At 41.5% G+C, this 17,017-nt stretch overlaps 1 protein-coding gene across 4 annotated transcripts in view; it reads right to left on the reverse strand.

The window, feature by feature from the left end:
- Positions 1-17,017, reverse strand: part of LOC126297517 (serum response factor homolog) — a 256,685-nt gene that overhangs the window by 43,925 nt on the left and 195,743 nt on the right. For 2 of the 4 annotated variants that reach the window (XM_049988406.1, XM_049988405.1), the window contains one exon: positions 2,610-2,744. The exons of the other annotated variants lie outside the window; for them this stretch is intronic. In XM_049988406.1, coding sequence (XP_049844363.1) covers positions 2,610-2,744 — 135 coding nt within the window. The remainder of the gene's footprint in view (positions 1-2,609; positions 2,745-17,017) is intronic. 4 annotated transcript variants of the gene reach the window in all.

The raw sequence follows: 17,017 nt of genomic DNA on the forward strand, positions 1-17,017 counted from the left end.
ACGTAAATTTTCTGACTTTTCAAATCTGCGAGTCCAGTTCTGGGACGTCCTTAATGTGGATCATCTTCAAGAGAAGCACGGTCTTGTTTGAACTCAGCCAACCATTTCTCGACTCGTGAAAATAAAAGAAGCAAATTCCTCACAAACCTTCACCAACTTTGAATTAATTTCACTTGGTGATAAACAGGCCAAACCAAAACTTTTTGATGACACGGTATTTCTCTCTATACGCACACAAGAAACGCACGCAAGAATGTTTTAAAAGGTCATATTAAAATATTTATATGATGAGAAGGTTGATGACTGACGTTCTTAACAACTAAAAAAGCTTCCGAACAGAAACAAAATGTGGACTTCCTCTCTCAGATTTTCTGTGGTGAGGTCTTCGCTTGTTTTGGTTGCGGGTGCGATGGCAGCGGAGGAGGTGCCTAAACGCTAACATTTCGTACTTTTAATGAATCTTAGGATGGTTCAAATGGCTCTGAGCACTATGGGACTCAACTGATGTGGTCATCAGTCCCCTAGAACTTAGAACTACTTAAACCTAACTAACCTAAGGACATCACACACATCCATGCCCGAGGCAGGATTCGAACCTGCGACCGTAGCAGTCGCACGGTTCCGGACTGCGCGCCGAGAACCGCGAGACCACCGCGGCCGGCAATCTTAGGATTGTTCGCTTTACAGAACTATGTACTGGACCGCGACACGTATCCTTACCCCTGAGCTACCGAGTCGTGCAGTAAGAAGCCCCAAGCAGGCAGTACTTCTCATTTCAAATTCGCCAGAAGATGTGCATTACCTGCTGCGCTAGGACAACTGGGAGAAATTATATGTCAGAGAAATGGCATAGTGTAGGTATAGTTTCCAGAATGAATCTTTTATAATGGTGCGAGGTCCTATTACGAAACTTTCTGAAAGATTGAAACTAAGTGCCAAACCGGTGAGAGTATTGCCCACGAAAAGAAAGGGTGTTGATTTGTCTGTCGATACCGACAGTTTTGACTTTTCCAGAAGTTTCATAATTTATTCGTGACTGTGCTCAGAAACTGTAAACTGTCAGCATTACCTAGACAATCCTGGTAAACTGAGCACATTTATGTAGACATTAATGGGGATTTGGTGGAAACGTATAGTTATCAAACTGAAAAGGGAAGCATGTTTACCTAACGGGACACCGATTTTGCTATTTCTCGCGCGAGAAGAGTACACATTCAGATTAAACAAATGCTGATCTAGCACAATACGCTTCTGAAAAATGGAAGTTCCCAATTTTACGAGCATGGTGAATATCATACGAGAACGTCAGCTGTCGAGTGATGCCTGCTTCATACTGCGAACGAGTCTAGTCACTTATTTGTAATCCTCCCCCAAACATTTCTATCGCTAAAACGAATTGTGTTTCAAAGTCAGACTGGTGGTCTTGTGATACAGTACGTGCTTGGAAACCGAAAGATTGCGCCATCAAATCCCGGCTGGATCACGGATTTTATTCAGTTTGCCTTTAACCTCTGAATGATATGAAAGATTCGCCAGGTAACGACACTTGGTTCTGATTCCACGTTGAACTGTAGGTAGGTCTCCTTTCCCCGTTAAGATTACTGGGATAGTTTAGGGTTACGTAAGTCGCTGACGAGGCTTCCGATTGGAGGATCTGCACCAGGTTACAAGAAATTATTATGGATATTCGGGAACGAATAATAATAATAATAATAATAATGATAGTATGATACATTCGAGGAGAAATATAATAAGAAGTCGTAATGAAATGAACTTTTAATTTATCGATAAATACTTGTGCATTTTGTATTGAACTCATAGTGGACAACATATATCGCGAATAATGTACCCTGTATTTGGATTCCTTCTGGAGCATCAACTAAAAGCAGCTTCGTCCACTATTCTTGGTTGCCTGCTTTCCTACCTGCTGTATTGAAGACTTCTTCATATTGATACGAGAAGTGATCGCGTTGTTAATGAACGGTTCGTAACAGTTCAGGACGCTCGTTTGTTAGTGTAAGCAGCAACGATACTAAATACGGGCCGTTATCAGAACTTTCAACGGCGACTGAAGAATCACAATACGAGTGATTGGCGGGAAATAAAAATAAAAAAAGTGAATATACTCGAACGCAGAACCGGATGCACAGTCGCACCTTAGCCGGTTGCGTCAACACCACCTGAGGCTCCCGAACTGTATTCACCAGGGTCGTATACTTCTGAACCACGGATTATCGGACGCATCGTAGTACAGTCGCATCTGCTACATCTTAGTGTAACTACAGTCGTGCGAAAGATGAGCAAAATCGATGACCCCTTGTGTGTACGCTGCCCCTTTAAGTTTATTCAGCACAGATTCACCATCTACTAAAACGTACTTCCCCTAGTCTTGCTATGGCTTCTGTTATAACGCCTAGATTTCATGCAGCACTGAAAATACTGCTCGTCTCTCCCAAAGCTAACGAAACGAGAGCCGGACGCTATTCGTTAGGGGTAGTTAAATACAGAAACGGGTTTCAGGTAGAGGGCTACAGCATATTATACGTACAGTTACAATGGGAAGCACTGCAGCAAAACCTTTTCTTGCTCAAAGAAAGCAGACATCTTACCCGACTCGTGGTGAAGCTGTCCCTGACTGCTTAGGCTGAAGATGACCCCGTTCGGGATGCCTGAAGGCGACGCGTACACCATGCCCTGGGACGTCTGGTACATTACACCGGGATACGGGGGCGACACCATGCTCGCTGGAACATTTTCACGACCGCCATAATCCCACAAAAAAAAAGAACTGACAAAACAATAAACCAAAATAAAATTCAGTCAAAATCCAGCCTCACTGCAGCAATTCGGCCCGCGCATAAAAAAAGAATTAGAACCTACGCGAAAACACTCAGCACAAAAAACACACGTCGCGCAGCAATCTTACCGTAAACAAAACAGGGAGTTAATATCTGCCTTGTTTTAATTATTGCCAAGGACACAGATAACACCGAAAACATACAACATCCGAAAAAATGCCATTGTGCCCAACAGAAATATAATTTAAAGAATCTTTAGTCTATTAAAAAACTGGCCAGCAACGGTTCATAACAATAGGAGCTACAGATACAACAAAAATCACGGTATGAAATATACAACGAAATACTCGTCTGAAAACTTAACAACCAAGTCTTGTGATGTGGCAAAGAAGGCTGGAACTTTTGAGACAGCTCTCGAGTCAAAGGTACATTTTTACTTAGTGAATGAGACATTCTGGTCAGACATAAGTTCAATTATGACCCCCTAGGGAGTCAATTAAAAGGCAAAGCCCACTGACATTCCTGGAGATCAGAATGATCCAGTCCGTTGTTACACATAGCGTCTCGGCGCTATACCACAACAATTGCAATACTAAATACAGTTCTCAAGTGGAGTGTGATAAAAAGTACGCCCTACAAAACTTCCTACCACATTAACACTGTGCTACAGATATACAGGCACGACTAACGAGTCAACCTCACAGTCATGGGTAACCCACTTATTCGCGATATCTTTCCCTCTACGAGGATAAACAACAAGTATGAGAAAGGAATTTGTAGAAATGAAGCTGAGACGACGAGTTGGGAGTCGTGCCCGAATAGCTTTCGGATTCGGGTCTCGTCCGGCGCAAAGTTTTATCTGCCAGGGAGTTTCACACCACCGCACACTACGCTGCTGAGTGAAAGATTCCTTCTGGACAATGTTCTATAACCTTCATCACCTCTGAATAAATAACTATCCACTCCTACATAATCTGTTTACGACAGTTCAACATATTTCTCTACCCCCTCACAGTTTCTCGAGTGGTCAGCTTGGGACGGGGAGGTGCGCACGTTGTAACTGTGCTAACTTTCTATTACCTCCCTTGGTTGGCTACCGCGCTATTTCATGGTTATTTGGCAGTCTAACTGTGTTCGGTGTGTCACAGTCACTAGCGTCGCCATCAACTTTGCTAGTACTTATAACTGGTCACGCTGGAAACAACTGAAAGGTGTAAATGACAGCTGTTTATAACATACCACAACGCCGCAAAGGACGCTGAGACAAAGAATTTGTTACGGGACACTTGTCGTTTATCGAGCCGGCAAACAACTTCACACTGGCCTACAAAAGCTGCCTAACCTAAGCTTCAGCGCATGCGCGTCGAGTGAGATGTTTAATACTGTATCATCCTTTAACGCCGCCAGCTTTGTCGGTCTTACCCGTTTGAAGCTCATTTCTTTTTATCGCCACAATCGTTTTTGAATATTAAACACAACTTGTTCTCTCACTTACTAATTATAAAATTGATGTTTGTGTACATTTTATATCAACATTTTCTGAAATTTGACAGCGTAAAATTAATAAATAATTTTGTCTCTCCGGCCTAACTACGAGTTGCTTGTACGGGTTCAGTTTAGACCGAAATGTAAACGTAATGATTCTGTGCATAACGATTAAAGGAGCTGTCAAAAAAACCATGGTTGCACACAGTGGTATTAATCAATTTATTACACCAGCAGTTTCAGTCATAAATACATCTGACATCGTGATCAGATGGGTAACAGCCCATAACCATACATCTGATTACGATGTTACCATTCACCTGAAAAAGATCAGTTTATGACAAACTGGTGGTTTCATAAATTGATCAGTACAGCTGTGTGCAATCATAATTTTTCAACAATTTTTACAAGCTGTAGATTATCGCTAGCTCAAAATACTGTGTTTGAAAAAAATCTTTTTTTTTCATTACCCTCGCGGGAAATTTGAAGTTACTAATGTCAATGAAATATAAAATTTCAGTAATTTGATAGAGTAAGCTTGTGGAGTGAGAGGGCAAGAGGATATTGCAAATTTCGCTTGGCGCGTATGCGCTGTAACTTAGGTAATTGTACGCCAATTTGAGGTTGTCAGTCAACTTGATGGACTACAAGTGTCCTATATCAAATTCTTTGTCTCGGTTTTCCCTACATCACTGTGGTATATTGTAAACAGTTATCGTTCACACTCTCTATGCTATTTGTCTGTGCCGGTGACTACAGAAAACCCAAATCAAGGTGGCTGAACGGTAATTCACAGCGCAGTTTTCAGCTATAACGAGACCAAACATTTTCCCATAGCATCAAACTCGGCTACGTATGAATAGTCTGGGAGAATTCTCCTACAGAAATGAAGGTGAACTACCCATCGAAGTCGTCAAGGGTATTACAGAGGGAGCACGAGCTCAGTGATACATAGTCGGCCACGACCTTTCTTTGGTAAACATTCTGACATTCGACTTTGAAAAACAACGAAACCATTTAACAGTTTGGTCAGACTAAGATTTTAGCCTCCATCCTCAGAAGCACGAGTTCAATACCTTCCAATCAACGCGAAACAACAAGGGCGAACAATGTGGCTACGTCACCCTCATTAAGTGCTCTTGCAATCCGCAAATGCCTCGTGAAACTAATTTAACACACTTTACACAGTATAAAGGTTATCATGAATGACGAAAATTTGAGGATCAATCTCTGAGGCAACTGACAGCGGCTGATACACCTATGCTGAAAGCAAGGTCGTATTCGATTGTCGGCTGGAAGACCCCTAAACGTACGTTCGCAGCCTGATCGAAAAGATAATCCGTCTATCGTTGATGCTGGCACCTTTTCTGCGTGAAATGTGGGTGCTGTGTCGTGAGAGTAATAAACATTTTGTCTAGTGTATGTACACTGAAAACTACACTCCAAACTTCTCAATACTTCGGGGTGAACGAGACTGTACACCGAGACGAAAGTCATGAGTTAGCGATATGAACATACCGGTACTATCGCATGCACTATGTATAAAAGGACAGTGCATTGACGAAGCCGTCATTTGTACTCAGGTGATTCCTATGGAAATGTTTCCGACGTGATTATGGCAGCACGATGGGAATTAGCAGACTTTGAATGCTGAGTGGTAGTTGGCGCTAGATGCACGATTAATCCCATTTCGGCAATCGTTAGAGAATTCAGTATTCCGAGACCCACAGTGTCAAGAGTGTGACGAGAATGCCACATTTCAGGCATTACCTTTCGCCACCGACAAGGCAGTGGCAAACGGCCTTCACTGAACGACCTAGACTAGCGGCGTTTGCGTAATTAGCTGGTGCTAAGACACAAGCAACATAGTGTGAAATAGCTGCAAAAATCAGTTTCGGACGTACGACGAATGTACCCTTTAGGACACTGCACCGAAGTTTGGCATTAATGGGCTATGGCGGAATATCACCGACACGAATGATTTTGCTAACACCACGACATCGCCTGGGCTCGTGACCATATCTTAGACGACTGGAAAACCTTGGACTGGTCAGATGAGTCCCGATTTCAGCTGATGGTAGCGTTCGAGTGTAGAGCAGACCCCACAAAAATATACATCCAAGTTGTCAACAAGGCACTGTGCAAGTTGGTGGTGGGTTCATAATGGTGTGGGCTGTGTTTACTTGGAATGGACTGGGTCCTCTGGTCCACCTGAATCGATCACTGACTGGAAATGGCTATGTTCGGCTACCTGGAGGTCATCTGCACCCATTCGTGTACTTCATGTTCGCAAACAACGATGTAATTTTTATGGATGACAATGCGCCCAGTCATCAGGCTACAATTGTTCGCAATTGGTATGAAGAACATTCTGGACAGTTTGAGGGAATGACATGGCCACCCACATCGCCCACCACATATGCCATCAAATAGTTATGGAACATAACCGAGAGGTCAGTTCGTGCACCAAATCCTGCTCCAGCAACGCTTTCGCAATTACGGACGGCTATAGACACAGCATGGCTCAATGTTTCTGCAGCTAACTTGCAAAGACATTGAGTCCATGCCACGTCGAGTTGCTCCACTACGCCGGGCAACACGATATTAGGAGATATGCGGAAAGAGCAGCCGAAAAGTAGGAGCTGGTTGTAGACCAACCACCTGGCAATCAGATTTTTGTAATTTTTTTGTATTTATGGTTCGTGAAGTTCAGAACTTAAATATCAGTCAGCCAAAGCAGTTCGATGCAACTCTCGAAAAACTAGAAAAAGTCGGCTTTGAAGATTTACGAGGAACTTTAATTTACTGAAGTTAATGCTACTATCTCGACAGGCCGCGTAGGTCCCTCGGTAGTGTCGAACAATAGTCTTTTTTGTTTTACTTTTTGTTGAATACGAATATCTACATCATTTACATATAAAATTAATCCAATATATTTCAATTAACGCAAACTTAATAATTTTTAAGAATATGTAGACAACCTTGTTTCTAATTCCACACTGCATACACAGCAAATATAAATTCTTAAATTTAGATATTTTCTAAAAGACTGTTAATAAAAATTGTTTAAATTAAAAAACGTTACAGACTTATTAAGAATATTTTATACAATATCGATCTTTAAGAATCAATATTTGCAATGAAAAGTGTAATTTGCATGTGATACGTAATTAGAGATAAGAAGACACAAATTTTTTTCATAAAAAATGATGTAGGCATTCTAAACGAACGACAAAATAAAACGAATAGAGACCATAATGAGATTTGAACTAGCGAGCTCTTCATTCGCCAATTACCGTTCTCCAATGCTATCCAGTAAGCCACGCGGACCGTCGTAAAGATCGCCTTCATTTATTGAATTTAAGTTTCTCGGAAAACTTTAACGTTGATTTTCTGGAGCCGCGCATCAAACTGTTTTTGGTGACACACACTTGTATCCGGTCACTCCCAAAGCCGGCCAGTGTGGCCGATCGGTTATAGGCGCTTCAGTACTAACAATATTTATCCTACGATCTACTTGAATCAAATTCATATGTAAACACATTTACTACAATTCCTCATCACACTTTAAAGATTCATAGACGTATGGAAAAACAAATTTTGCTTTTAAACAAAAAGCCGATTTCCTGTAATCGAGTCAGATAGCTTCATTCTACAAGTGACGCGATGTGCATCACTAAGTACTTCATGGTTGAAATTTCGGAGAGAGTCAAATTCAAAAATGGCTCTGAGCTCTATGGGACATCTGAGGTCATCAGACCCCTACACTTAGAAGTAGTTAAACCTAACTAAGCTAAGGACATCACACACATCCATGCCCGAGGCAGGGTTCGAACCTGCGACCGTAGCAGCAGCGCGGTTCCGGACTGAAGCGCCTAGAACCGCACAGCCACAACGGCCGGCTCGACAAGAGTCAAGCAACGTATTATTACCTTCCACTTGCATCTTGCGAGTGACCCCGACTGTAACATCAGAGAAACCGTAGTTGATTATGTAGGTTTGCAGAAAGTCGTTCATCCCACACCATCCGCGAGTGGAACAGGGATGGCATAAAAGTTATTGGTATATAGAAAGCATCCTCAGCCTCACGCCATAAGATGGCTTACGGATAACATATGTAAAGACGTGTTGTTATTTTTGTATAAATGATACTCGAAGCTGTGTATACCAGTGACAACGGCCTGCTGATCAACCAAGAAAGAAGAAAGGGAGAGCGATTATGTCCCAGTAATTTCAGACTAGGCGGAGCATAACTGGCTGCTGCAGAAAGCTCAGCACGTGTTAAGTGATTTGAAAGATAAATCATCTAGCACGAAGAAGATACAGCCTAACCTTCCCAACACAAATACCATAAAACATTTGCACCTTCATCGTCGCCAAGCAGTAACCTTAGTGATTTCATCATCCCTCCTTCAGGTTAGGTTCACCTCACACGCATCTGCTAAGACTGTTGTCAGTAAGATATTTATCTCCGGGAAGATTATTATTTTGCACTCAAAAAATAGAACTTGTCTCCCAAGACACGTAGATTTATGTGAATGAAGAGTAGTAAAGTATCTATCATTGCGATGATTTTGACGTGCACAGTTTATCAACCCACAACGATTAAAAAACAATATAGCTCGACGGGTAGGAGCAAATGGAAGGCAACAGAAAGCAGGAAACGCACAATAGAAACGTAGCACATCATGCAAAAGCTGAAGGATAGTGAAGCGAATTCTTGGATTTGTCGATTGCTGTGATAGTGACAGTAATAAGAAGAAAGTGTATCCACCTGGTACTTGTCTTTCGACACCCCGCCTCTAATTCGTGGAAGCAGTTAATGCAGTCAAATCAGAAGACAGCATTGTCTAGCTGTTTTGTGGTTCTTAGATGCTCTTTGAACTTCTAATGAAACTGCGCCGTGATTAACTACGTTGATCAACGGATATGTAAAGGTAGGGGAGATTTAAGAAATTAAGAGCAAACTGACAAATGAAATACACTAACACAAGAAAAATGACGCACCACAGATAAATTATCCCAATGGAACGGAAATCGGTAGAAGTTATGTACATGTACAGACAAACAAATGATTCAAATTTCAGAAAAACTGGATGATTTATTGAAGAGAAAGAGTTTCACATATAGTGCTGATACAGTAGCTGGATGTCCTCCTAAGTGATATCGTGCCAAATTCTGTCTAATTGGCAAGTTAGATCGTCAACATCCCGAGATGGTTGAATGGCCGTACCTATCTCAGAATGTTCTCAACTGGACAGAGATCCGGCGACCTTGCTGGCCAAGCACGAAAACAAGCAGTGGAAAGTCTCGCCATGTGCGGCCGGGCATTATTTTACTGAAATGTAAGCCCCGGATGGTTTGCCATTAAGGGCAGCACAACGGGGCGTAGAATATCGTAGACTACTGCTCTTCTGTAAAGGTGCCACGGATGACATCCAAAGGGATCCTACTATGGCACCCCAGACCATCGCTCCTGGTTATCGAGTCGTCTGGAGGGTGAGAGGCTGGCCGGGCCGGCTCCAGACACATCTTCGGCCTGGAATCTCAGAACTGTCTTCAGTGGTGATGGACGCTTCGAAATGAGCCCCGAGGACCTGCGAAGTCGAGTCTTTGGCTCAATATCCCTCACTACATCCAACAACTATATCAATCCATGCGAAGCCGAATACCTGCTTACATTAGGGCCATATGTGGACCAACGTGTTACCAACTCGCTCAATTAGTGAAGCTCTCTCTGTCTTGAAGTAAAAATCCAATTTTTCTAAAATTGTAGTCTTTTGTTTGTCTGTAAATGCACATCATATCTACAGTGTTCCGTCCCAATCGTATAACTCCTTCGTGGCGCGTCGTTTTGGTTGTCTTAGAGTTTACAGGAGTCTCAAACGCAGCGGAACTGATCCAGTGGTCTAAGGGGGGTGAAAAGCATAAATAGATGCGATTGGCTTTCATTCTTGCGTTGCCTTCATTGCAGGTAATTTTATGTCGTCGTCTTCCAGAGCATACTCTGGACATTTCACTGTTTTTAACGTTTCTGGCGATTAATCCCCAATCGTGTAATGAAACAGTGATGGGTCCTTCCACATACTTATGAGCAATACGTTACAGTTTTTATACTGAGAAGTAGCTCTGCTGCCTGCACCAAATGTCTATCTTCTGAAGGTTTCCCTGCATTTCGCGACAATGTTATGGCACTGAGACTTCCCCGTATACAACTAGATCATCTGCAAATCACCTCGTGTAACTTCCATCTCAAATAACGAGGGTTTTCAAAAATATACAAAACAGAAGGAAACAAATGTAGATATATCTTTAAGTGTGAAATTGAAAAAAAATGGGATTATCAGTCTGTTCTGTTACATTATGAACGGAAAATTGACTGCTTTTAAAGCCTGCGGACACGGCGAAACCTCTTGGGCATAACTGGAAAGCACATCACTGAACTTCAAATGCAAGCACAGCAAAATTGGAAACACTATACTATGGAAAAATTATTAGCTACTTCCGACTATACACACTGGTATGGAAAACTTACGGACGTAAGTAATCGCACATGTGTCACTGCCGAGGAACACAGCTCGTTGAAACTTGGACCATAAATAGAAACAACTGCTTCGGTACAGTACATAAGGTAACCGAAAGGTATACGTCATTAGACTAGGGTGTCCATTCGTCCCGTTTTTTACCAAAATGTCCCGCTGCCCAGAAAGTTTTTTCGGCGACGCGCAAATGTTCCGTTTTTTATGATTCCGCTTGACTAGAGTATTTTACACTACTGGTTGTTTGATTTGCTATTAATTGCGCAATTATTTACGCTAGGAAGCTTGTGATGACTTTCAGTATACCCCAAACATGTACCGAACTGTCAAAAATCGCAAGTAATTTTAAACGCACTATAGGTTACGAATAACAACGAAGGTTCTTCTCTTCTAAATCGATCCACTGAATCCGTCCTTTCGGTCCAGAGATACTCTACACCACTGATACTTGCTCTCTGGTTTTCGTCACCACACTGTTAATGTTTTTCACTGTGCAATCACTGTTTCATTATGCCAAAACGAAAGAGCAATTTTAACAGCAATATAAAAAGCGAGTTTCCTTTTATCACTGGCAGTGGAGAAACTGTAGAATGTACTTTGTGCAGATCTACATTTGCTATTGGTCATGGTGGAAGGTCTGACATTGTGAATGACATTAAGAGAAAGAAACATCGCATGAATGATCAAACGAAAAGGGCGAATAAATGCGTGAGTGACTACTATGTAAATTTAAAATCAGTAACAGAAATGAATAGGCAGTTGGCAGCACAAGAAGTTACATTTGCATACCACAGTGCAATGCATAACCATAGCTTTAAGTCAGCAGACTGTACTACAGCAATTGTTAAAAACGTTTTCAATCCTAAATTCGCATGTGGACACACAAAATGTAATTCAATCATTTCAAATGTTATTGCACCGTTTGCAGCTCAACAGGTTTTAAATGAACTGAAAAGTGCTAGATTCATTTCTGTAATAATTGATACATCGAAGGTCTGGATCTGAAGTTGGTTCCTCTCCTTATCAGGTATTTTCACCCTGAAAATGGCAGCACGGTGAAAGTGCTCGAATTGGTTAATTTAGCTGGAGAAACTTTAGATTTACTTCAGAATTATGTGCTGGAGGTTTTAAAGAAATATGATCTTGAGGGAAAGGTGAAAGGTGGTTGCAGATTCTTCAGACAACACTAACACCAATTTTGGTGGTAAGCAGAGGAAAGGAAAAAACAGTTTGTTCTATAAACTGCAACAGAATACAGTGAATAATATAGTAGGTGTTGGCTGTCTAGCACATGTGGTGCACAATTCCTTACCAACAGGCTCAGATTGCCTACGCATCGACTACCAATTAATTGCAAACAAAATCTACCAGCATTTCCACATATGTACAGTAACGTTTGAATCTCTGAAGTCATTCTGTAAGTTTACTGAAACTGAATACAAAACTGTACTTGGGCACAGCAAGACAAATTGTAGAGATATTGCCTGCTCTGAAATCATATTTCATTTCCCTTAATAAGTGTCCTGTTATCCTTAATTTTTTGATAACCCAGTGTCTATTGTTCTTCTACATTTTCTTGTTAGCCAGCTAAAACCTTTCTCCACAACAAATAAATGTATCGAGAAACAAGAAATCACAATAGTGGAAGTTTATCAAGAAATAAACAAATTATTGGGCAAATTACAATGTAGAAAATCTGAAAGATTTCTCACATCCTTTGTACACGAGACTCTAAGAAAGCTGGAAGAAGAGGGTGAAATTACTGTAGAACAATTTCATATTTATGCTGACATCTTCTATGACTTGCATTGAGTATATTAAAGAATGGTGTTTACCGTTTCTCACACCTTTCAAAGCATTTGACTGGGTTAATACTGAAAAACAGCAGCTACAATGGAAGGATATTCAGGACTGTAGTATTTTTGTCAAAAGTATTGTACCAAACATTCCTGTTGATGAAGACGAACTGTTCGATGAATTTTCATGTGAACAGAACTTCATAAAAAGTGAAGGAGGAGACAGAGAAAGTGTTAGTGCAACGTGGCGTAAAATATTTGCTTATTTCAAAAGTAAAAATATTAACATGAAAAACATGATTAATTTGGTGGAGTTTTGTCTGACAATTCCTGGGTCAAATGCTGCTGTGGAACGTGTGTTTTCGTTAGTGAACTCTTTGTGGTCAGATGAAAAAAACATAATGAAAGTTGAAACAGCGAGGGCCTTACTCATTGTCAAAACACACTTTAATGGTGTATCGTGTACTGACTTTTATGATACAATTACAAATGAAAATGCACTTCTTGATAAAGTACATAAAAGTGAAAAGTACGGTGATAGTGTGGCAGAATAATTGTAAAAAGTGATTTGGGATCATCTGAGTGCATGTTGTAAAGGTAAACTTGTATGTGTATTAAATTTAGTCAATACAATATTTCCCCCGGAGTAGACAACATTCCATTAGAACTACTGACGGCCTTGGGAGAACCAGTCCTGACAAAACTCTACCAGCTGGTGAGCAAGATGTATGAGACAGGCGAAATACCCTCAGACTTCAAGAAGAATATAATAATTCCAATCCCAAAAAAAGCAGGTGGTGACAGATGTGAAAATTACCGAACTATCAGTTTAATAAGCCACGGCTGCAAAATACTAACGCGAATTCTTTACAGACGAATGGAAAAACTGGTAGATGCAGACCTCGGGGAGGATCAGTTTGGATTCCGTCGAAATGTTGGAACACGTGAGGCAATACTGACCTTACGACTTATCTTAGAAGAAAGATTAAGAAAAGGCAAACCTACGTTTCTAGCATTTGTAGACTTAGAGAAAGCTTTTGACAATGTTGACTGGAATACTCTTTTTCAAATTCTAAAGGTGGCAGGGGTAAAATACAGGGAGCGAAAGGCTATTTACAATTTGTACAGAAACCAGATGGCAGTTATAAGAGTCGAGGGGTATGAGAGGGAAGCAGTGGTTGGGTAGGGAGTGAGACAGGGTTTTAGCCTCTCCCCGATGTTATTCAATCTGTATATTGAGCAAGCAGTAAAGGAAACAAAAGAAAAATTTGGAGGAGGTATTAAAATTCATGGAGAAGAAGTAAAAACTTTGAGGTTTGCCGATGACATTGTAATTCTGTCAGAGACGGCAAAGGATTTGGAAGAGCAGTTGAACGGAATGGAAAGTGTCTTGAAAAGAGGATATAAGATGAACATCAACAAAAGCAAAACTAGGATAATGGAATGTAGTCAAATTAAATCGGGTGATGCTGAGGGAATTAGATTAGGAAATGAGACACTCAAAGTAGTGAAGGAGTTTTGCTATTTAGGAAGTAAAATAACTGATGATGGTCGAAGTAGGGAGGATATGAAATGTAGACTGGCAATGGCAAGGAAAGCGTTTCTGAAGAAGAGAAATTTGTTAACATCGAATATAGATTTATGTATCAGGAAGTCGTTTCTGAAAGTATTTGTTTTGAGTGTAGCCATGTATGGAAGTGAAACATGGACGATAACTAGTTTGGACAAGAAGAGAATAGAAGCTTTTGAAATGTGGTGCTACAGAAGAATGCTGAAGATTAAATGGGTAGATCACGTAACTAATGAGGAGGTACTGAATAGGATTGGAGAGAAGAGAAGTTTGTGGCACAACTTGACTAGAAGAAGGGATCGGTTGGTAGGACATGTTTTGAGGCATCAAGGGATCACAAATTTAGCATTGGAGGGCAGCGTGGAGGGTAAAAATCGTAGAGGGAGACCGAGAGATGAGTACACTAAGCAGATTCAGAAGGATGTGGGTTGCAGTAGGTACTGGGAGATGAAGCAGCTTGCACAGGATAGAGTAGCATGGAGAGCTGCATCAAACCAGTCTCAGGACTGAAGACAACAACAACAACAACAACAACAACAATATTTATGTCCCGTTTTTTTTCTTCATTGTCCCAGGTTTTTCTCTATTTTAAATTTCCCCTTTTTCAATGAAAATGAAATGGACACTTTTATTCAAAGACAATCATTACACTGAAGTCACCGCTATTCATGATGGTCCCCTGGACATTACAAAGAGCTGGGCACGGTTCTTAATATGGTGTGTGATCACCACAAACTGCAATGCACGATCTGCAACATGCCCCATCTGGTCACACGCTGGCAGGGGGTTATTGTCGCAGGGCGTTCAATTCCTACACCAATGAGGTTGACAACTGCTGAATAGTCGTCGGTGAATGTGGACGTGCTGCAATACCTAACCACAACGCATCCCTCGTGCTCGATGGGATTTAAGTCAAGAGAACGGGTGTACAGTCCATTCTACGAATATCCTCTCCTTCCGAGAGCTCCTCCATCAGCACAGTTCGATGTGGTCGCGCACTGTTGACCAGTGACTGTATAGTGTCCGAAGACTTGGAGATCAGTTCAGCCGTGCAATATTATTCCTCAGCACGCTATAGCACCTGTTCGTTGGTCTAGTCCCTACGTTGTGGGCTTCATCGCAAACGGTGCTGCCGAAGAGTGGGTGTGAACAGAACAACGTACTCGCCGCCGGGCAAATTACCATCGCCGTGCCACTGTGGAGCGTAAGTTAACGTGCCTTGCGGTGCTGTCACATAAGGTTGCAACTGCGTCCGCTGATTGACGTAGGTCCTTTCTTGCCGGCTGCGCAATGTTGGGCTTCATCTGCTGCTTTAGTTGACTGTGGTCGAGCGCCACCTCTCCTTGGGCAGAAATGTCTGTGGTTCGGAACGCTGCCTGTGCAGGTGACAATGCTGTGAGCAATACCAAACTCCGAAGCTACACGCGTCACACTTCGTCTTCTTTCCTCTTTCCCAAAGATTCTTCCCCATCTTAAGTCACGCAAATGTTATCTCCGGGCCATTTTGTAATGACTAACACCACCACACTGCACCGAAATTGCTCGCCGATTGTCAAGTACGTTTTTTTTTCCGTTACTTCAACTTTCTCGTGTTGTGGAGCCACACTTTGATGCTATAGTCAACGTTGACCTTACGCCATGTGACGTCCCAGCTTTCTGTCCACGATTGGGTGACCTCTAGCAACGTTCTCCCGCACTTTAATTTATTTCCATCGAATTAATATGTTACGTTACTTTATCTATCTCAGTCTTAAGTTTTGCAGAGCAGTATATTAGCACCTTCGACACAAATTCCTGGCCTGTGCTTCTCGGAACCAAGAATGAAAATAATTTCGATAATTATCTTCACCTATTAACATTTATTAGAGAACGAAAGCTATATTCAACAACGAATGAAACAATGATAGTAAACCTAAGTGAGTGTCACTCTGAATGCGGTGTCCCAAATCCGTATACTGTGTGGCCAAAAGCTTCCGGGGCAAAACTGTACACATTAGAAAGCGGAAAAATTTTTTTCAGGCGGTACGAGGTCTTCAATGAGGAATGCTTGTGAGGCATGTGTTTGAAAATGCCGCCGGCAGCGGAGGCCGAGCGGTTCTAGGCGCTTCATTCCGGAACCGCGCGAATGCTACGGTAGCAGGTTCGAATCCTGCCTAGGGCATGGATGTGTGTGATGTCCTTCGGTTAGTTAGGTTTAAGTAGTCCTAAGTTCTAGGGGACTGATGACCTCAGATGTTAAGTCCCATAATGCTCAGAGCCATTTGAAAATGTCTTACTTTTCATAATAAACAACTACCTAAACTAGCATCGCTACTGCCAAAACAACAACCCTCAAAACACTATAAGCGACAGGAGTGTGACATGAGCCACACACTCAAATGCCATGGAGAGATAACAGAAAATATCAACTGGCGATAATTTGTTATTTCGCGCTTGTACTATTTGATGGGTAAGTGTGTAGATAGCATTCTCAGTCGAGTAACCCTTCCGGAATCCGAACTGTGACATGCTGCGTAAATTATTTTCACTTAAATATGAGACTACTCTTGAATACACAACTTTTTCGAATATTTTAGAAAATGAAGGCAGTAATGGGACTGGTCTATAATTGTTTAAGTTACTCTTGTCCCCTTTCCTATGAAGGTTTGACAATTGCGTATTTCAATCTGTCTCAAAAATTCCCTGTGCCAGCGAAGCATTACATATAGCGCTAAGGATTCCACTTATTAAAATATCTCAACATTTTAAAATTCTGTTAGAGACTCCATCAACATCACATGAGCTCTTGTTTTTCAGTATATTTATAATTCCCTTAATTTCAGTGGGGGG

Source organism: Schistocerca gregaria, chromosome X (assembly GCF_023897955.1).
Source record: "Schistocerca gregaria isolate iqSchGreg1 chromosome X, iqSchGreg1.2, whole genome shotgun sequence".
Lineage (NCBI taxonomy): Eukaryota > Metazoa > Arthropoda > Insecta > Orthoptera > Acrididae > Schistocerca > Schistocerca gregaria.